Genomic DNA, 22,309 nt, shown 5'->3' with positions numbered 1-22,309 from the left:
CCCTGGAAAATGAGGAAGTTATTCCGCAGAAGAATGAGGGATACCAGAGAAGTAGGGAAGGGTTTTCTAGGCCATAAAGTAACCTTGCCTGATAATGGAGAGAACACAAGAGTCTGTGGCAATTTTTTTGCCAAACTGGGAGAGAGAGAGAGTGAGTCTGAGGGACAAGGGAACCTTGCCGAGAGGAAGGGAGGGCGAAAGTCAGATGGCTGCAGGCTTGCCAGGAAAGGACTGCTTGTGGGGCCTAGGAGTTGGAGTAGTTTATCAGAAGATACATGTCTAGGAGCCTTCTTACCCTTGGAAGACTGTCTAGGCAGTCCATGCAAAAAGGCAGTCATACTAGGACAGTTCCTCTGAAATTTGGGAATTGGAAATGAAGATGTGCTTCAAATCTTTCATGACCTTACACTAATCCACCGGAGCATTCAGGAATTTTGCTTAAATATCAGCTGGCAGTACTTAAAGGTGAAGCCAGGAATAGTGTCTCATCACAGAGGCAGAGGCAACAGCCCTAGAAGTAGTATTAATTGCGTCACAACTGCACTTTACAGAGTGACGGGCAGCTTAAGACATGGAACTTAGTAAGGAAAGAGCTGAGGCCTTACCCTCAGAGTCAGGCTTGTCATATGGGTCGGTAATTTATAGCCCAAAATGCTTAAGTAGCACTGTACACTTTCTTACCAATCCTCTCCACTGCTTTACTGTCTTTGTCAGAAGGAAGGGGGATAGAGAAGGGCAACAGCCTAGAAGGCTTATAAGCAAACATAGAAATCACTGCTGGATCAAATGAAGGGCATTTGTACAAGAACTTGCAGCAATCTGGCACCTTACAGAGCCCATCAGGCTTCCTAGGGGCTAGAGGCTGGTGCTACAAAAGCAGCCGAGAAACTATCCAATAGAGCAGCCAGCACAGGAGGGACATCAGAAGATTTAGGAGACTCCATTTGTAATAACTCATAATACCTTTTTCCTTCACATGCAGGATCGTGTCTCCAAAGGCTAGTTCCTCCAAAGCAGAATCAGGACTTACAGATTTTTCTTCCTCCAACCCACAGTCTAAAGGAGAAGGCAACTGAGAGAAGCAGGCTAAAGAGTCAGCATCAGAGTCAGAAGGCAAGATGTGTGAGAAGCAGGTTCTGTGTTGGTCTCCTTGAAGAAACCAGTGGTAATACCGGACTGTCCTCCAGGTTCTCAAGCACCTCAAGAGACATGTCCAGTGGAGGCAGGATAGCAACAGGCTCAGGCCTAGATTTCTTGGCCTTCTTGAGTAGCGGCTCTACCTTGGAGTAAGTGGATTCTGCCATCATACCTTAGGTCAACAGCCTGAGATGTTGGTTCTCAAGATTAATGGAAAGGGAAGAAAGATGGCTACATCTTGGGTAAAAAAGCCTGACAGATGGAACACTGAGTGTGGTTGTGAGATGCACCTAAGCAAAACAGGCACCTACTGTGGCAGTCCTTAAGAGGAATCTACATCCTGCACTGATACTTCCCTTTCTTGGATGCCATGTAACCCACTGAAAAATATAAAAAAAAGGAAAAGGAACCCCTACAGGGTACTTAACCTGAAGACAAAGACTTGGTATAACCAGCAAAGACCGACATGCGATAATGGTGTTTGGAATAGCAGCAAAAAAGTTATGGATTGACAGCGCATGTACATCACCTTTATGACCTATCCTTGCGTGGGGATCATAAATCTGATGTATGACGCTTCTAGGTAATCAAGACTTTGGTATATTGGCTGGAAGTTGGGTTATCCTTTGCAAGAGATCCCACAGGGGATCAATGATGCAAGAGTAATATGGAAGGACATTTCCTGTGACACATGGCAAATTCATTTCAATATGACTGGAAAGTATGATCTGGAGTGTGCTCTGGGCACCAGCAATACTGACACTGGTGTCCTGACAGTGCAGCAAATATTACCTTATATGGAGAAGACGACTCAGATTCACAGTCTTCACTACATCTCACAGTTCTGGCAGAAGCAACAGCTGATGTGGATTACAGCAGCAAAAGATGTAGCAGTACATTCTGAGGGACATTTCAAGTAGATGTGTATATCCCAAAGGATGTCAACTTACCTCAAATCTAAGCAAGGAGAGCTAGAACCAGTTTCTACTAACAGCAGCCGCTCTTCTTTCAGTGCTGATCTAGAGAAACAAAGAGAAAAAAGCATCAATAAGCAAAGATGCAAATCTAATTTGAGGAGATGTGCTTAGAAAGAAGGGTCTACATTTTCAATTAGAAAAGGCTTTCACATTCATTCTGTCAAATACAAAATCAAGCCTATGCTCTCGCCTTGTGTGGTGCTACCTACATCTCTATCCCCTCCTCTGAATAAAAAAAGGGAAAATACAAACAGATGGAAAGAAGAAAACTTTTTTCAAATCTCTACAGCACTTTAACAGCATAACGCAGGTAAGAAAGTTTGTTATGAACTCCCATCACTGTGCTAAACCTAAAACTTTCAGAACAATAAAATACAACAGTTAAAAACAGTATGACAAATGTATGAAATGAGAGCACTGAGGCATGTTCTACTCAGGAGAGGCAGAAGGTGGTCAAGGTCCCTCTCCCACCTTATCCTTTAAGTAAAATACAGCAAAACAGTGCCACAACATATACATTACAGATCAAGCCCTACTTACCAGCTTACCATTTTGTGAACAAGCACAAAAATGCTTACCAGACATATCCTAATAAACACAGAACAACCTGGAACCTTGCAGTGATTGCAAAATGTATGATGCTAATGCAAAAAAGGGAAAAGTGAAGCACTTCATACAGGTTTTAGCTTTTCCACCGTCAAGTACTGTAGAACTCATTTTCTCTGTTGTGAATGCCCTCAACACCACACTGGTAAGACTCCACTACCCTGTCCACCACCACCTTTTCCAGAAAGAATATTTTACAGTGTTTTATTTCAGTCTATGTTAAAACACAAACTGTGTAAAAAAATTGCCTGCAGATAACTGACAAGTGGTAGAAACATATGCTGTCTTAAATGTCAACCTGAATGATCAACTGGTATGGCAATAATGTAGACACTTACACAGAAAAAAATACAGAATAAGTGGCAGAGTTTGCAGAGGAAAAAGTACAGTTGTGTACCTACCATAAATGTAGATGTTGGAGTGTATTCACTGTTGCAGTCATTACAATTGGGTTATCCTGCTGGCAGGCTACCCACAGTCGGCCTGAATTCCAAAGTCTAGGGTCAGGTGTCAGTTGCTGTCGCCTCTTCCCTGACGTCAGTGCGCCAGGGGTGTATATAAGATGCAGCCGACGCCACTTTCTTCAGTTTTTCTTGCCCCAGATGTCAGGTGCCCCCCTAAAATGGTAGGCTATATTATGCCAATAAGCATGCATGCACAAAAAGCAACTTTTCCTTCATCTACAAGCAAATACACCACATAGGTTGTATAGAGTAGAAAAGTACAGTTAGGTCCCAGCAAAGAAGAAAGGGGGATGGTGGGAGGGTAACCTGGTCTGCAACAGTGAATACACTCGAACATCTACATTTATGGTAGGTACACAACTGTACTATGTTCATCATGTTTCACTGTTGCAGTCATTACACTTGGGTTGAATCCCAAAGCTAAGGTTGGGAGGCTGGAGCTAAACAGGATTAGGAGAGGCTATAAGGCCCTGCAGAATTGCAGTGACAAAGCTTGCCCTGGATTTAGAGTAGAGAGGTAGGTGATAGTGCTTTGTAAAAGTATGCACTGAACTCCAAGTTGCAGCCTCTAAGATGTCTTTGGTTGGTACTCCTCTGAGGAAGGCTGCTGAAGTGGCTGCTGCTCTGGTTGAATGTGGCCTAATACCTTTAGGCACTGATTTGCCATGCTGTGAATAGCAGAAATGAATGCAATGGCCTATCCACTTTGAAATAAGCTGTTTTGAGATAGGCTTTCCTTGTGATGCTGCAGCATATGCCACTAGAAGTTGATCAGTTTTTCTGAAGGCTTTAGTTCTGTCCAAGTAGAAGCGTAGCTGTCTGTGAATGCCCAAAGAATGCAGAATTTTCTCACCCTTATTCTGTGGGTTTGGATAAAAAGTAGGCAAATGAATTGTTTGGTTAAGGGCCACACTGGACACTACCTTAGGCATAAATGTAGGGTTTGTCCTCAGCGAAACCATGTCAGGATGGAAAATGATAAAAGGTTCCACAGCCATGAGTGCCTGTAACTCTGAGACTCTTCTAGTGGAGGTTATTACAAGGAGCAGAGCTGTTTTCCAGGATAAGAATTTTATGTCAGCTGCAGAGACTGGCTCAAACGGAGGCAGTGCGAGTTTTTCCAAGACATAGTTGAGGTCCCACGCAGGTAGTGGTGCTCTTCTTGGAGGTCTTATGTTTTTGGCCCCTCTGAGGTACTGCCTCAGTAACGGATGAGAAAAAATAGGTGGTTCTGTATTGTAATGAGCTGAAATGGCAGAGGCATGAATTTCAATTGATGAAAAGGAAAGGCCTTTATCTAGCATCTCAGTTAAGTATTGTAAAATCTGAGGAATATTTGGAACAATTGTGTCAGTGCATTGTGCTTGGTTCCAAGCACAGAATCTCTTCCATTTGTCTGCATAAGATTTTCTGGTGCTAAGGCCTCCTGGCCTCCAAAATAACATCCATTACTGCTTTAGAAAGAATTGTGTCTTGAGAGTCTATACTATCTGCCATGCCGCCAGGTTTAAGGTTTTGAGTTGGCTGTGCAGTATCTGGCTGTCTTGTTGGGTCAACAAGTGAGGAATGTGAGGTAATGTCCAGGCTGGGCAGTGAGACAAGCTCTTTAGGATTGGGTACCAGTGCTGGCGGGGCCAGTCTGAGGCAATCAGTATCATTTTTGGTTTATCTTGTCTGACCTTGAGGAGTACCTTGAGGAGGACAGGCAGAGGAGGAAAGGCATATACTGTTAGATTTTTCCAGCTGAAAGATACAGCATCCACTTTCCATACTTTCTTGTGATAAGTCCTTGTGCAGAATCTTTGTAGCGGGTAGTTGTGAGGAGAGGCAAACAGGTCTTTGTCCGGGCATCCCCAGGTCTCTGTTATCATGCTGAAGACTTGTGGATCCAATTTCCACTCGTGGGGATCCATTAGGTTTCTGCTTAGTTCATCTGCCAGAGTATTTTTCCTTCCTGGCAAGAATTGAGCTTGCAGATGCACTTGGTAAGTCAATGCTGTGTGCCACAAGTTCATGGCTTGCCTGCAGAGGGGGTAGGAATGTGTGCTCCCCTGCTTGTTTATGTACCACATGACTGTAGTATTGTCTGTCTTTATTAGTAGTTGTCCTGGATGAAGGTGATCCTTGAAAGTTGTTACGGCATTCTGAACAGCTAGCATCTCTTTTTGATTGATATGTAGATGCATTTGACTTGCGGACCATGTGCCCTGAATACATCTTCCTGCCATATGGGCCCCTAGGCATAATCTGATGCATCTGTTGTCAATGTCTGCCTGGCTGTGGGTAAGGTGAATGGCTGTCCCGTGTTGTGGTGACAGGCTTTTGCCCACCATCGAAACTCCTGTTGCAGGCAGGGAATGAGGGTAATTATTGTTTCCAGGCTGTGGTAATGTTGAGTCCAAACACTTTTTAGACACCACTGAAGTTTCCTCATATGCAGTCCTGCATATGGAATTAGCAGAATGCAGTATGCCATGAAACCTAAGGCCTGCAGAATTTTTCTTGCAGATAACTGGGTCTTTGTTGCCAACATTTCAAAGTAAGTAGTCAGTTGTCTGTGTTTGTCTGGCGTGAGATAAGCCATCTGAGCAGTTGTATTTAAGCTTGCACCCAGGAATATTATCTCTTGAGAGGGTACGAGTTTTGATTTCTTCTCGTTTACTGTGTACCCTAGACTTGTCAGTAATCTTTTTACAAACGCCAGATGCTGTAGTAGAATGTCCTTTTTCTCCGCTTGAATAAGGCAGTCGTCCAAGTAAGGATATATTTGTATTCCTCTTTCTCTGCAAAATGCAATTACTAGTGCCAGACACTTTGTGAAGACCCTGGGCGCAGTAGATAAGCCAAATGGCAGTGCAGAGAACTGGTAGTGCATTGAGCCAGCTTTGAATCTGAGGTATCTTCTGCATGTTTGTCTGATTGGGACATGCAGGTATGCCTCTTTTAGATCTAAAGTCACAAGCCAAGCCTTCTTGCCCAACATGGGCAGAAGCTGCTGTAGAGTCAACATTTTGAATTTTGGAATATCCAGATATGTGTTTAGAATAGATAGGTCCAGTATTGATCTCCAGGCTTTGTCATTTCTGGGTACTAAGAACAGTCTTGAACAGAATCTTTGGCCCTGCTCTTGACCTGGTACTTGTTGCATGGCCCTCATGTCCATGAGGGATGAAACTTGTTTTTGTGCATCTGTCCACTGATTGTGTGGCAGGTCTGGCATACCATTTTGCCTTGGCAGGGTGTGAAATTGGAACCTGTAGCCTTGTGAAACTATATTTAGAACCCATTTGTCCTGGGTGATCATGTGCCAATTTTGTGAAAAAAGTGCTAGCTTTCCCCCCAAAGGGGCTGCCAAAAGATAAGTGCTTGGTGCTGGAAGTGGAAAGTCATTGAGACTGTTTCCTGTATGGCTGTGAATTTTCCTTTCCGCTCATACACCCCATTGTTTAGGCCTGTATGAGCCTTGGGACTGTGATCTGCCTCTAGGGCGTCAGTATCTGCCTCTTTGTGGTCTATCTGACACTGGAAAGGACCAATTTTTTTGTAGGCCAGTTCCTGCTAAATCTGGGAGGCTGTACCTGCAAGAAATCCTTGACTGTTTGTATAGATTTAGCATTGTCCTCCATTTTCTTCAACACCTCTTCTGCTTTAGCACCAAACAAAGTATCATGCTGTAAAGGAGTGTCTAATAGTTTTGTTTTAACATGATCTGGCAAATTTTGTTCTTTTAACCAAGCATATCTCCTAATGACAGAACCTCCCTGCAGGAGGCCTCAAGAGAATCAAAACCACATTATAAAATATGCTTAACAACTTGTTCAGCTGCATGCAATAAATCCTGCATTTCTTTACTGTCTGCACATTCTGCATTTGCAGGCATTTTCTGTTTAAGCAAAGACATAAGATATTGCTGATACTTAAGCATATGAAATTGGCAATTTAAAGCTCTTACAGCCAAGGTAGCAGAGGTATAAATCTTTTTGCCCCAGCTGTCTAGGGCCCTAGAATCCCTATCAGAGGGAATAGGGTTTTTTGCAATAGAAGCCTTGACCCCTTTGGGACCCTGAGAGATGGTTTCTGGGTCAGCTGCAGGGTTCTTATAGAGAAATTTATGTGAATCAGGAACCCTGTAGTATCTGTCTGGCTTAACCGAGGCTGGTGGTAAAGAGTCTGGAGAAAAACTGGACTCTGTAAATACATTATCTACTATGTCTAAAACTGGTGGGATAGCAAGGGGCCTGTGCCGGGGCAATAAAAGGAAATCTCTGAGCCTTTTCTTGGATTCTGAGTAATCTTGGCTCTCCCAGTGGAAATCCTCCCTCACTGTATGCAGTGTTTCCCCAAAAGAATAATCCTCAGGAGGAGAGGCTGAAGGGAAAGATTCTCCAGCATCAGGATCCTCATAGGGAGGAATAGAGTAATCCTGTTCAGAGGAGGAATCAGAGGAAATGGAAACCTGGTCTGAAGATTCATATTCTAACTCTTGCCTAGGCCTCTTTTCAGGAGGGGGATGGGAATCCCTGATCACAGTAATAAGGTCTTCGGCCATTTTAAGCATCTGTTTTTTAGGCATGGAGGCCTATCCAGGTGAATGCTGTACTTGTTTCTTTGTCTTTAGAGCTGCTTTAGTCTTTGTCTTTGTAGCTGAAGTAGGCTTCACATATAACTGTGTAGGCCTGAAAACACCCTCAGAAGCCGATACCTGCTCAGCGGCTCCAGACCCATCTGAGGGAATAGTTTCTGAGTGTCCAATACCTTGAGTTTACAGTGGCCCAGTCGGCTCCACGTGGGAGTCGGAAGCAGCTTGTGGCTCTGAGGTAGCAGGTGTCAGGGGCTGCGAAAGTGCCTCAATGAGAACCGGCGACAGGCCTAGAAGAAGCCTCATCGGTTTTGGATCTCGGATGCCTGTCCTTTTCTTTTTGTTTTTTGTAAACTCCGGTAGTCGGCTGATCCGACGGCATTATATAATTAAATCTTCTGCCAAAGTAATGGAATGCAAAATCGTACCGACGCTTAATAGTGTGTTGGTTAAATCTAGCACAAAACCGACAACTAGCAACGTTATGGTCAGGGACTAGGCAAGGAATACAGTAAGAATGAAAATCCTTATGAGGTATTTGCTTCCCACAAGAAATACAGTTATTAACTTTTTTTAACATCGGTCTGGAGCAAGAAAAAAGTTTCTCCAATTGGGTACTTAGCTTTAATGAAGACTTCGGATCTGAAATTCGAATTTGAAAACTTCAGGAGTCGGCCGACTGGCACTTGCGAACTGCTTTTGCTTTGGGCACCACGCGGCAAGAAAGACTGAAGAAAATGGGGTCGGCTGCATCTTATATACCACTGGCGCACTGACGTCAGGGAAGAGGCGACAGCAACCAATGCCGGACCTAGACTTTGGAACTCAGGCCGACTGCGGGTAGCCTGCCAGCAGGATAACCCAATTGTGATGACTGCAACAGTGAAACACGATGAACATCAATAAATATGACGTGCTGGAGGGATAGATTCCTGCCCCAGAGACTTCCCATGCTTTGGAACAAGATTCCAATCTACATTAGGCAGGGCTCCTCACTAACACTCTTCAAGAGAAACCTTGACGAGTGGATGGGAAACAGAAAGTTTATCCCGGGGATCACTTCAGTGGCTCTGCTGGACAGAGGCACAGGGAACTAATCTAAGGGGGTGGCGAAAGCCAACACATTCTGGCTAGGCTTATAAATGTCTTCAGGCAGACAGCCTAGTACCTACCTATGAACCTATAACTTCATTCACCACCTTGGTCATAAAAGAAAGCTTAGTACACAGGGACACTCTTGTCCTTATGAAACACCAAAAAAAGGAGGACAAGCCATAAGGGCTTGACGTTCAGACACCTGTATGGCAGAAGTAAGGGCTAACAAAAGTACAGTCTTCCAAGAGCAATGCTGCAAGGAAGCTGAGGCTGCAGGCTCAAAAGAAGCCAGGGTCAATTTTTCTAAAACAAAACTAAGATCCCAGGGAGGAGGAATAGGCTTCCTGGTAGGCCTAATATGAAGGATGCCTTTAAGGAATTGTTTAGCTTCAACTCAAGAAGCTAAGGAGGTAACAAAGGCAGACAAACAGAAATAGCTGATATTGGGCCTTTACATAAGAATAAGCAAACCCAGCATTGAGCAATTCACACAGGTAAGAGAAGCAAAGGAACATCCACAGAAAGTGAATCCAGATTACAAGAAAGACATCAAACAGAAACCTCTTCCATTTGGATAAGTAGGATATCCTAGTAGTGGGTTTCATGGCCTCCTGCAAGACCTTAAGCATGTCCTCAGAAAAAAAGTGTCTATGTGGAATCAAAATGCTATCACCCACAATGTCTGTTGAAGAGTGGATAGGTGGGGATGGATGTGAGATCCCTTGTCTTGTGGGAGTAGGTTCACCCTATGATGTAACTCGCATATTTTGCCCTTGGCTAAATGCAGAAGAGGGAACCCATGCTGTCTCAGCCAAAAGGGAGTCGCCAACAAGATTTTATGAGCATACTGGTGTATTTTGAACAGGAGTTTTGGAATGAGGGGAAAGGGAGGGAAAGCATAAAGAAACATTTCCTTCCAAGAAACAGAGAGGGTGTCCACCTTCCAAACTGGAGGACCTGGGACTCTGGCACAAAATAGAGGAAGTTATCTGTTCAGAGGGGAGGCAAAAATATCCATTTCAGGAGTACCCCACAGGTGGACAATGTCCAGAAATACATCCCCATGAAGCATCCACTTGTGGGATTGAATTATGGACCTGCTCAGAGAGTCTGCCACAATGTTTTGACCTGAAGGAATGTACATTGCCTGAAGAGTCAGTTGGAACCAGATAGCTAGTTCCCCACTAGGAGTGCCAACCAGCAAAGAAGATAAAACCTTGTCCCCCCCATTTTTTGGCATACCACATGACTGTGGTATTGTCTGCAAATACCTTCAGAGGTCCTGGGGAGAAAAGATGAAAGGCTTGAAGAGCGAGCAGAAGAGCTCTCATCTCCTTGACGCTGATGTGGTCTTTCCATTGATGAAGTGACTAGACTCCTTGCACCCTTAGGGAGGCAAAAGCTGCTCCACATTCCATGTCTGAGGTGTCTGTGAACAGCTTCTGAGAGGGAAGAGGTAGATGAAAAGGAAGCCCTGGATTGAGTCAACTGCTGAATCTACCACTGATGTTCCTGCTTGAGACACGGAAAAAGAGTAACTAAAAAAATCGAGGGGATAAGAATGCTGAAGCCAAACTTGACTTTAGAAACCATGGAATTTTTCTCATGTGGAGACTGGCAAAAGGAAGCATAGAATAGTGGATGCCATGAACTACACAACTCTCAGAAATTCCCATGTGGTTACTGATGTCAGAGGAAGGAGGGACTGGAAAAAGGAAATGAGACTTGGGACCTTGGGAGGAGGCAGGGATGCCAGCATAGGAACAGTCTGGATCTTGCACCTCCAGAAAGACATGATCCTGAGAAGGAGTGTAAAAGGACTATTTGAAATATATAGTTGACCCCATGCTCTGCACAAGGGGATTTCAAAGTGAAACTTTTGCAGCGAGGTCTCTGGAGATGATTCCTGAAACAGGAGGTCATCCAAGCAGGTAAAGGCTTTGATCCCCTTTAGCCTTCAAAAAGCAATCACATGAGTGAGATGTTTGGTGAATACCCTAGGGTCAGTAAAAAGGCCAAAGAGCAAAAACTTCCTGAAAAGGGGATGAACTGGGATATGGAGATAAGCATCCTTGAGATCCAGAGACACCATTTAAACCTGAGGAAGCAAAAGAGGGAAGAAAGTCTGAAAGGGCACAATTCGAAACGAGGGAACCCTTCAGAAATGTATTTAGATGAGAGAGGTCTAAAATTGGTCTCCATGTACCCTCTTTCCTGGTTACTAGGAACATTCTCGAGTAAATCCCCCTCCCTCTTTGGGAAACTGGAACTTCAGGAATAGTACTCTGAGTCGAGAGATCCTGAAGCACCCCTGTTAAGGAGGACAGCTGTTCCTAAGGGGGATTAGGAACTCCCATAAATGGAGGAACACATTTCCAGACTATGAAATACCCTTGGCGTTAATGGACAGAACCCAGAAGTCCTGAGTAATCTTTAATGAAACAAGAAGAGAGAGAGAGGCAAAGAGAAAGAGGAATGTAATTATTGTTAGAACAGGATAGTCAGAGAGCACCTGGTTTATCAGGAAAAGGAGACTTCTGGGGCACAGAAGTCTGAGTAGCTTTAGCAGGAGGATCCTGCCTCCCCCACCTTTCTTGTCCTTGGGGGAGGGCGAGATTGCCTACAAAGGCTGGCTTATTGGTGTAATTTCCTCTGAAACTTAGGGACAGTAGAAACAAAAACATGTTTAGGTTCCTGGTAAAGCCTTGCCCTTATCCTGAGGAAACTTAAGCAAAGATGCAGGAGCTTTGCCAAACAAGTGTATTATCCACAGGAACATCCATCAACTTTGCCTTAATATCATCATGCAAAGGTTGAAACCAAAGCCAAGAATATCTCCTCATCACAGAACCAACAGGAGCAGCCTTAGAGGAAGCATCTGCTACATCATAACTACACTTGATGGAATGACGAGCCACCTGGGAGGAAGTACCTAACAGGGAAACAGCAGAAGACTTCCCTTCGGAGTCAGGAAGATCAGAAATTACCTGACAGGCCTGGGAAAGAACAGCAAACATGTACCTGGACATAGGAGTCTGATAACTGACCACTATAAAAGCTAAAGTAGCAGAGGTATAAACCTTTTCCCCAACCTTTCCATAGTTCTGCTATCTTCATCAGATGGCAGCAACGGAGACGGCTTGTCAGAAGCCACAGACACTACCAAGGGGTCAGCAGAAGGGCACTTGTAAAGAAATTTACAGTCCTCAGGCACCCTATAAAACTTATCAGGTTTCTTGGGGGCAGGGTCTGGGAGTCAGGAACCCTAGAAGCATTAGAAAAAGCATCCAAAGGCAGCCAAAACAGGAGGGACAGAAGGTCTGGGAGGATACATCTGCAGGAGCTCATTATACCTTTTCTGTACTTCAGAAACCTGAGCACAATCCAAGTTAAAAAGCTCCATCATTCTAGAGACCATGTCCCCAAAACAATTTCCTCAAAAGAAGCATCAGGACTAACAGAGTCCTCTTCCTCAGATCCAACATCTAAAGGAGAAGGAATATGAGAGAAGTAAGCAAGGGATTCCTCATCTGAATCTGCCTCCTCCTCGGCGGAATCCTGTTCCCTGGGTCTTTTAAGGGGAGTACAGAACCAAGGAGGACTGGGACAGAAACTCCCTGATGAGGTTTTAAAGCCATCAAAGCATTAAACAACCTGAATGAAATGTTACCAGTCACTCTGTGGGTCCTTAGGAGCTGCAGTAAAATGTTTAGTTTTCTGCTTTTTCTTTAAGGGGCATCTGCCTTATGAAATATAGAAGTCTCCGACCCCGGACAGAATTCAATAATTGTAGTAGGAACTTCATCCCTGACTAAAATTTGAGGAACACCCCTAGGGCCCCTCGCAAATAATCAGCAGCAGTTCTCACTGAACATCTGATGAGGATGTCTGCAAAGCCTACTGGGACGTACCTAAGGTCAGATCCCTCTGACTTCTAAACTGGTCATGGCTGAAGAATCCAACAATGGAGCCGGGTGAACCTCCAGGTTTTTACTCGCTTTGGGAGAGACGTCAGGTGGAGGCTGTTCAGCAAAAGAATCTGGCCTAGATTTCTTGGTCTTCTTCATGGACGGCTGCCCCTCAGAGTGTGAAGTTCCTCCCACTTTGTCTTTACCTAAAAGCTTAAGATGTTGAGTCTCCAGGTACAAAGCCAAAGAAGAAAGCCTACTACGGAGAGTTTCTGGAACAAATGCCTGACAGACTGAACAGAGCATATGGTCATGGGAAGCAGTGAATGAAAACAAGCACTGTTCGTGACTATCTTTATGGGGAATCTGTCTCCCACACTGGCATTTACCTTTCTTGGATGACATGAAACCCCACAAGCAATTAAAAAGTAAAAAGAAAGACAAGATGCAATAAACTCCAATGAGGCACTTATCTGCAATGGCTTGGCGACCCAGCAACGGAACTGGCGTTCAAGACTGATGATCAAGAATGGCATTTGGACTGGGAGCAAAGAAGTTTTGAGGATGGTACATCTGGTCTTCACCTTTATGCCCTACACTATACAAGGAGCATACATGTAACATATGGTATACCTTAAAGCAACCTAAAGGCTTTGGTATACTGGCCAGATGTTGGCTTCCCTTGGCAGGGGATCCCTATTGTAATGAATATTGCAACAATGAAATGAGAGGCATCTGCTTACTTTCCCAGTTAAAGGGTTCTCTCATTTTATGTAAAGTGTCCCCAAAAGAAAGGTCTTTGGGTGGGGAAGCAGAAGAGAAAGTGTCGTCACAGTCTGAAATGGGGTAGGTTTGGGGTTACAAGTGACCTGAACAGGTGAATTCTTCCTCATCTTCAGAGAATGACGAGTCTTCCTAGTCTGGGGAAGCTATATCCCCTGGTCCTTTTAGTCAAAGCCAGGGAGACTTTTGAAGTCTGCAAAGGTTCTCTGGCTTTAATGAAGGCCATGAATTCTTGGACTATCTTAACCATGTCCTGCACTTCAGTCTGCAAAGGAGAGGCCACAATTGGGCTACATTTCTGTTTTAACAGTCATTTAAAAGGAGTTACCAAGGGATGCAGTCTACTGAGCCTGATTTCAGAAGGAAATGTCTGAAGTCAGTGGAGGGGTGAGTAGTCCTTGTGGAACTACTTTTTGGATGTCAGAAGCTGATGCCTGGATAGTGGCCCCAGCCTTGACTGACAGATAAGCAGTGGTGGTAGATGTGGGAAAGCCAGGGACCGTGGTAACCTTCAGAGGGGGCAAGCCAAAGAATTTCGGTCTAGTAATTTCTGGTCCTGGGAACTGAGGAGAAGCCTCACCAAGGTCCTTGGTCGACTTAAAGGTGGACACAACCACTTTTTCTGTGGACACTGGATCTCTGTGTTTTTCATCTTTTTGCATTTTTGGGATCACACCAATGATCGTCTGAGCAGTAGTGAAACCTGCAGAAGACAGGAGTTGTGAACCTACCAAAGAAGCAGACAAAAGATTCAATATGTGCAGCAAGTGCCTCAGTTCTACATTTAAGGGTTTCTGCACAGAATTTAGCATAGTCAGAGCTAGTCAGAGACATTGTGCTAAGGCCCCAAACAAAACAAGCAAAACCAGTGAAAATTTTTCTGAGGGATTTGCTCCCCACAGGAAAAATAATTTTTCTGAACATTAATTAGAGAAGACATCTTCCCAGTGGGGTACATCTGTCTGGAACCTGAGGAACTCTGGAAACACAAGCCAACTGATAGACTGAGTGTATAAAACAAACGTGAAGTGCATCGGACCGCATGGCTAGAAAATAACTGAAAAATGGCTCTGACAAACACCTTTCATATATCCCACACCCGGACATTGGTCATAAAACATCAGTGAGCTTGAGATGATGCTAAGACTCTGGAACTCAGGCCAGCTGTGGGCTTCTGCATAGCAGGAAGTCCCAAGGATGAATGCTGCAACAATAACTATGAAGAACATCTAAAGCTATAGCTGCTGGATCAGGTTTTGGTATAGAGTATAACAACTTAAAAGCCTGAGGAACTTGATACATCCCATCTGCCTTTTTTTAGGGGCAGCTGTCTGACCGTCAGGAACACTGCAGGCAGTAAAACACACAACCTCCAAAAATTGACAGAACTGGAAGAATGGGTACAGGTGCTGGAAATTCCTTCTGCAACAGCTTGTAGTAGTTTCTTAAGGGCTGAGAAACCTCAGTGTTCTCCCACTGAAAACACTGGCACATTCTAGAAATAATCTCAGTAAAAGAGAATCCCCCCACAGGCAGAGTCAGAAACTGAGCATTCCTCGAAGTCTAAATAAGAAATCGGAGGAGAAAACCCTATCTCTATCCCTTCATCCACCTGTCCAGATTCAGAATCTTGAATCTCTTCAGGAAAGGAGGTACCCTGCATTCTTTTACCAGAAGCTACTTTACAAGAAGAATCAATAGCCTGCATTAAAAGCCTGAGTCAGAACCAGTAAACTACTCCTGTCTAAGGATATTTGATGAGGAGTAAATACATATTTAGTTTTCGGTTTCTTTTTGACAGGAAAAATGTGACCAACAGTGGCTTCCCCAGTGATGGGGCACAACATTCTGACAAAAGAGGGAAGCCTTCCCTGTTCCCTTTCCCAGGACTGTCAAGAGTGGATGTCTCTTGCCCACTAAGAGAAGCTCAACAGCTTCGGTTTCTTTTTGACAGGAAAAATGTGACCAACAGTGGCTTCCCCAGTGATGGGGCACAACATTCTGACAAAAGAGGGAAGCCTTCCCTGTTCCCTTTCCCAGGACTGTCAAGAGTGGATGTCTCTTGCCCACTAAGAGAAGCTCAACAGCTGAAGAGAACATGGCTAACCCTTGGTACATACTGGCTGTAGGTGCTACACCAGAGGGATCTCGGGTAAAAAGCGAGTGGTCTAATGGTCATAGCAGAGTCACTGATCTGCAGCTGAGGCAAACTGCTAACCTGCTGTGATGGCAAAGATTGTTTCCTTTAACCTTTGCTTTTTGTGACTGGAGAAAGGACAGACTGTGGGACCGACAGACTGTTGGTCAAGCTGAAAATAATCTCTCTTTCCTGTGGAAAACAAGCAACAAGTTTTCCAACACAGTAAAACACTTTGTACGTACCATAAAGTAAAGATTTCTCCTCAGAAAAATGTTTTTCAGTTACTTTAAACTTTTAAACTGACAGAAAAAAAAAAAAACAGAACCCTCCTACTTAAAAGTACAATACAGTCTCATTACAGTCTGCTAAAATACAAACTTTTAGCTTTAAAATGACTTTCTGGAATAGGGAAGTATTAATAATAAATACGACTATTAAATTGAATATTTTTCTCCAAAGGGATCTTAACTGCCCAGCAAAGGAACAGCACAAGTAGACTGTTGACTTTCAAAAGCCTCAGAGAAGCATACTTTTCAGTGTTTTCAGTGGCAGAAAAGCTCTAAGATGCTTGGCACCCAAACTTGTCTTTTATTCAGCTCAGCTCAGGCTGCCTTAAAGTTTGGAAGTATGGAAGGTGACATGGAGCTTTGGAAGCTGGCTGTCAGTTGTATCCTTTGCAGGATATAACCCATATCGCTAAGGCTATGATGAACATCTCCCTACCCTCAAGAAAAAATGAACAAAATTACAGAGTCTCTCTTAACTAACACTCACTGAAACTTTTGTCTCAGTTACATCAATATTCTCTCTTTTTCCTACTTGAAACTGAGATACAATACAAACTTTCAAGACTTCTTTCCCTGTGATCTGCAAAAGCATAACACACTGCACATTTACAAGCTCCTTGGGCAGTCAGCTTAAATTTAGCAATAAGATGAATTTCTGGATTCAGCATTTCCATTTCACAAAGTTTTTGGAGAGATTACTAGGTGGCTGTAGCAGAATAATTTTTTTAACGCAAGAGATTACTGTTACAGACTTGAATGCTGCTCTGCCTTGTGCCTTTTGTGCTTGAATAGGCTCCACCTCTCCCCATAACCATGAACTAGATAAGCAGGTACTGGAGAACAAAAGATGAAATGACTTACTTTCAATTACTTCTAATACCATGTAATATTTGCTACCTCAATCAGGACCGGCCTTTGGTCAGCTGATACCCTAGGCTAAAGGGCTCCACAGTGCACTCCCACACCAACCAGTGCCCCCATCCTGGTCTATCGACATCATCCAGATTACTGAAAAAGTGCCCCTTGCTAGTGCGGCTCCCTAGGCAGCCGCCTAGTTGGCCAATGCCTAAGAGACTAACATCAAGTCACACAAGTCCACCTTGATCAGGATGCATTTCACAAATAGATGTTACAAGACAATATCAAACCATTTTTACTAGGCTAGAGAGGCATCATACAGCTATACCGCACATTTCATAGGTTAGACTACCTGTCCTTGCGGACCATTTTAAGCTTAGCCAATTAGTCCATTTGGTGCTTACAATTAACCTATCCTGCTGGAGTTTAGATTCATCTAACCCTTTCTAAGATCTAGATTTACACAATGCTCTAGCAATAAGTACTATATAAAAACACATGGGATCCATGCATTGGGAAAAATCAGTTTAGAGCTGCCTCTGTCCATTAGTAATACAGGAGGGAGGTTCTGGGGTAAATCTGCTATTTCCCATCCACTGATCAAAGTTACAATCAAATGTATTTTTCTTGTAGATTTCCTCTGGACTCCTTCAAGCAGCTTGAGTTCTTTTCCTTGTATGACTCTAGAAACTGCAGAGAGTATCCAAGGTGTGGCCAGCAGATTCTGGTTCTTGAATTTGTCCCACAGACGATAACTCCAATATTATGTTTTATGCTGCTACTGCCCTCATACTCTGTAGCTTTTTTGCTCTACTTGTCCTAATTCCAGGCTCCCCAGGTAATATTTACATCTGGACTGTGCAGAAGCATCACTTTTCAATAATTTACAATGAGTTTTAACTGCTAATTCTCTGCCAACTTGATTAGACTTTAAAATCATTTCCAACTCCACTTCTGCAGTCATCAGCTACAATGATGACTCAGTTTTACAGTCTCTCAGATTAAGTTTGAAGCAAACAATAATGAATACTGGTCCTAGGACTAATTCATGCAGTATTCCAGTAGTCACTTCCCTTCTGCCATCAGCAGTCTCACCACAATCTAACCACAGAGCAATCCAGATCCTCAGCCCTGGTCCTATCCAAACATCATTTGGTTCTGCTTTCATTCAACTGTAGAAGACAGCATAAACAGCCCTGATTAAGTCCAGGAAGAGTACACCTACAGTATTCCCACAGAATAAAACTGGATAGAGTCTGACTGACGGTTATTTCTGTTCAAAAACCTCCACTGATTGCTGTCCTGAAGACTGTCCATCTCCGAAATTAACCTAATTTTCTCTCAGGAGTGTCATCATGACTTTCCCTATCACTGCTGTCACTAACAGGCTTGCTGTTCCACAGATTTTTGGTGCTCCCCTCCTTGGACAAGAGTACCAAACTTGCTTTTATTCAATCACTTTCTTGAGGCTCTTCTGAAGTAATCAGCAACCTGTTTTAACCGTCTGGGGAGCTGTAGCACACAAGCCAGATTATAGAGAACTACAAGTGGTAATCCATCTTTTAGGATTGTGATTTACCTGCCTCCTAAGGGCAATTACGTCACTTTGTGTTTTCTAAGCTTTACTTGTTGGCATCCTGACTGATCACAAGTGCACTGCCAGGACTGCCTCCATCAGTTCTACATGTTTATTTTTTTAATTCCATCGTAAAAAGTAAATTATGTACATACCAGAATGATAGAGTTAATTACTATTAGTATGGACACTTGTGGACCAGCCCAAGATAATCATCTTAGATTTTGATTTCCATTTTCTAGTAACTGCTTTTTTGACAGCCACCATAATTAGACACAGCAAGGCTTTCCTGTAACTAGTCTAGTCCAGACACAGAAATGAAGTATCCAGGGACTGTTTGTAAGCTTCTGAGCCTCCCCAAGCTTTTCTGTGTTGGAGGGAAGCCTTCTAGCGTATTAGTTGGAGTGGTAAGCACTAGGTAGTCTATCAACCACAAGAGGAATGGTTTCTGGCTCAGAAATTGTAGTTTATTGGCCATTTGGGCAGTTTTTCCATGCCTTCCAACTTTCTGGTTTAAGCGCCCATGTTTGCACTTGTTTAAGCTCCGCTCAGCAGCGCTGAGCTGAGTATTACTGGTGGCAGAAAGTCTGCTCTTCAGCTTTTCCCTTAGATCTTGCTAGTTCTTTCTCTCTTGCACTTCAAATAGCATAAATCACTTTGCACTTCAACAGATTTTTTTAGCAATTATTATAGCACACCTAAGTGCCATCAACACTAGTCGTTCTTCATGGAAATACCTCCAGTACTTAGTAGTTATGATCACCCCTCCTGGCATGATTAAACAGCAGTTCTCTGTACTTTCTACTATTAACCTGGTGCACTTCAGCATTCTGAGGCAGTGTAGCAACTGCCTCATGTACACAGACAACCCTCTCCTCTTACCTCCCAATACCCAGACTTGTGAGGGATGCACTTATATCACCAAATTGGAAGCTATGCACTCTCCAGCCAAGACCGGACTAGCTGGTCAAGAGGAGGTCAATACCTGTATCAATCCACATGGAACACACAGCCCTCCAGTACACTCACTATCACAGCTCTCACATAAAAACACAAACCACACACCCACCTTCGTGGAGGCTCTTAATAGAAATTTACCCAAACAGCACAGGCCTCCAAGACAGAAACACATTCAACCACCACAACACAGCACAAACCACAGGACACACAACTCACTTCCACAGTATGCCCCTCAACCTAAGCCCCTAAGGCTAAACACCTTGCCCAATACACTAATCATAGGTGACTCAATAGTGAGGGACACAGATGTCCCACTCACAGGGTTGAATAAGGAGAAGTTAACAGTCAGCTGTCTATCAGGTGCCCAAATCCGACACATAACACACGCAGTCAGGTCACTCCACAACAAGTACAAGTATGACTCTGTCACTGTCCATGTGGGTGTGAATGACCTGAGATGCACCTCCCTGGACTACATGAAAAGAGAAGTGATGGAGCTCTGGGATTATGTGGCCCAGGCAGGTATGACACTAGCCCTCAGCAGTATCTTACCGTCACCCAGAATGATACCGCAGTACAAACAAAGAATGACTGACTTCAACAATTGGCTAAGTTTCGGGTGTCATTCTAAGGTGATCCAGTATGTCTGCTTGGGATGAAATGATTGACAGACCTCGATGCTTTGCCACAGATGGCCTGCATCTGTCACCCCTGAGTTTCCGGGTACTGGCTAAGGATCTTGCTACTCCTATAGTGCCTTTTTTAGGCGGTGTTCCAAAGACCAAATTACCACCATAACAGCTATAAATAAATGCAATCTGAGGGTCATGCTGCTCAACGCTAGAAGTCTAAATCTCAAGATGCACTGGCTCAAAGCACTCCTCAAAATGGAAAACATCGACATTTGTGCTGTAACGGAGACCTGGCAGTAAGCACCCCTGAGCTATCAGGCTATAACTCACTCCACACCTTTCAGCCCCAAAAAGCTCCAAAGGCGGTGGTGTCTCTATATTCATAAAGGATATGCACACCTCCAGACTAGTAGCCCAGCATAATGCATCTGAGATATTTCTGGTACAACACTGGGTAAGATGGCGATCCAGGTCATAGCCTGCTACAGGTCACCAACCATGTCCCACGACTTTCACTCCACGTTCCTAAGCACCCTGGAATCTATTAAGGTCCAACCCAACACTCTCATACTAGGAGACTTCAACTACCCCTCCATCAACTGGGAAAACTACTCAAGCACCAATACACTGGCCGTATGCTTCCTAGAATTCATCAGTTCCAATGCCCTGGACCAGCTCATTTTGACCCCCACTACAGGAAGCAACATCCTTGACCTGGTTATTACTAAAATGGGCGACTGTTGCTCTACACCATTAGTCAATCCCTCCCTGGACAGATCCGACTATATACCAATCACCATGGAAATCCACATCTCACCCCACATCCCCCCGCAAAGGTAACCACCTTGAAAACATCTCCAAAGCTGAGGTGGCTAACTTCACAGCACCCATGCCAATGGAAAATAGCTGCTGAATCATACACCAATGCACTGTACGAACATGGACATAAATGCATGGAACTAGCCATACCCAACAGAACCAAGACACTCTCCTCCAAAAAAAAGGAAGCCAATCAGGTGGTCCCCAGCCATTAATAAACTCTACAACAGAAGGAAGAAACTGTTGCAGAAAAAGGTGAAGACTGAAAAAACTCCCTTATTAGCCTCAACAAAAAGTTGAGATCCCTCATCAAATCCTCTAAAGTCAGTTATGAAGGCAGATTAATGGCAGACACTAAAAACAATCACAAAGCCTTCTATAGTTATATCAAGAACCTCCACAGCAACACCCAGATTTGCTCTGAGTTACTACACAATAGTACCTCCTATACTGAGCCAACAGATATCGCCAACACACTGGCCGACAGATTCAGTGCCAACTTTACCCCCCCCCCCAAAGGACCAATCACAATACCAGAAGAATGCCATGTACCTAGCATTACTGCAGCACAGGTTAAAGCTGCACTGTCCAAGGCCAAGAATACAGCTTCCATGGGACCCGATAATATCCCTGGCTGATCCCTGGCTGTGTTCTACATGAACTACAAAATGAACTTACACCACATCTGTGTGCCCTGTTCAGTCACAGCCTCACCTCAGGCTTTGTCCCTACCAAATGGCACACTGCTACAGTCTTCCCTCTCCATAAAGGGGGAGCAACTACAGACCCTGGGAATTATCGCCCCATTAGCCTGACGAGTCTGATATATAAAGCTATAGAGCGCATCATCATGGACCTGATTAACAAAGATACAGGAAATCTCCAAACTCTGGAACCCACACAGTTTGGCTTTGTGAAAGGGAAATCATGCCTGCTCAACCTGGTTGACGTCTTTAAGTCAGTCACCAGGGCTGTGGCTGAAGGTAAGGCATTTATTCTTTAGCGCCACGACTTCCAGTCTTCAAGAAGTATACTTCTTGAAGACTGGTTAAGTCGAGGCGCTAAAGAATAAATACTTTGGATCCTGTTTCCTGCCTGTGTGTGGTATTTCTATCCTACAGAAAGGTTTCACTGAGACCAATGACTGGTGTCGAAACCATGGCCTTAAGCTTACCGCCAAAAAATGTTTAGTCATCCCCTTTGGTAAAAACTCAGTTCCCACTAATTACCACATCGATGGGAGCCCACTGAACACTGAAGGCGGTATAAGAGATCTGGGGATGCAGGTAGACAGCAACCTCTCCTTCGACCACCACATTGCCACTGTGGTCAGAGAGTCCTTCTATGTGGCACATCTCATTACCAAGAGTTTTGCATCCGGGAGGAAAAAAAGTCATAGTCTCTTTCTATTCCTCCCTCATTAGACCAATCATCAAGTATAATGCCCCATTTGGCATGCACCTCACTAGACACATGCAACAGCTGGAG

The 22,309-nt window shown here is 44.0% G+C and overlaps 1 protein-coding gene across 1 annotated transcript in view; it reads right to left on the bottom strand.

The window, feature by feature from the left end:
* Positions 1-22,309, bottom strand: part of PANK4 (pantothenate kinase 4 (inactive)) — a 1,309,469-nt gene that overhangs the window by 172,429 nt on the left and 1,114,731 nt on the right. The window contains exon 16 of the mRNA XM_044063577.1: positions 2,088-2,156. Within this exon, the coding sequence (XP_043919512.1) occupies positions 2,088-2,156 (69 nt within the window). The remainder of the gene's footprint in view (positions 1-2,087; positions 2,157-22,309) is intronic.

Source organism: Protopterus annectens, chromosome 2.part1, assembly GCF_019279795.1.
Source record: "Protopterus annectens isolate FY-2018-M chromosome 2.part1, PAN1.0, whole genome shotgun sequence".
NCBI classification, from domain to species: domain Eukaryota; kingdom Metazoa; phylum Chordata; order Ceratodontiformes; family Protopteridae; genus Protopterus; species Protopterus annectens.
Note: the sequence above shows the minus strand (reverse complement) of the source record. Positions and strands in the feature narration are given on the sequence as shown.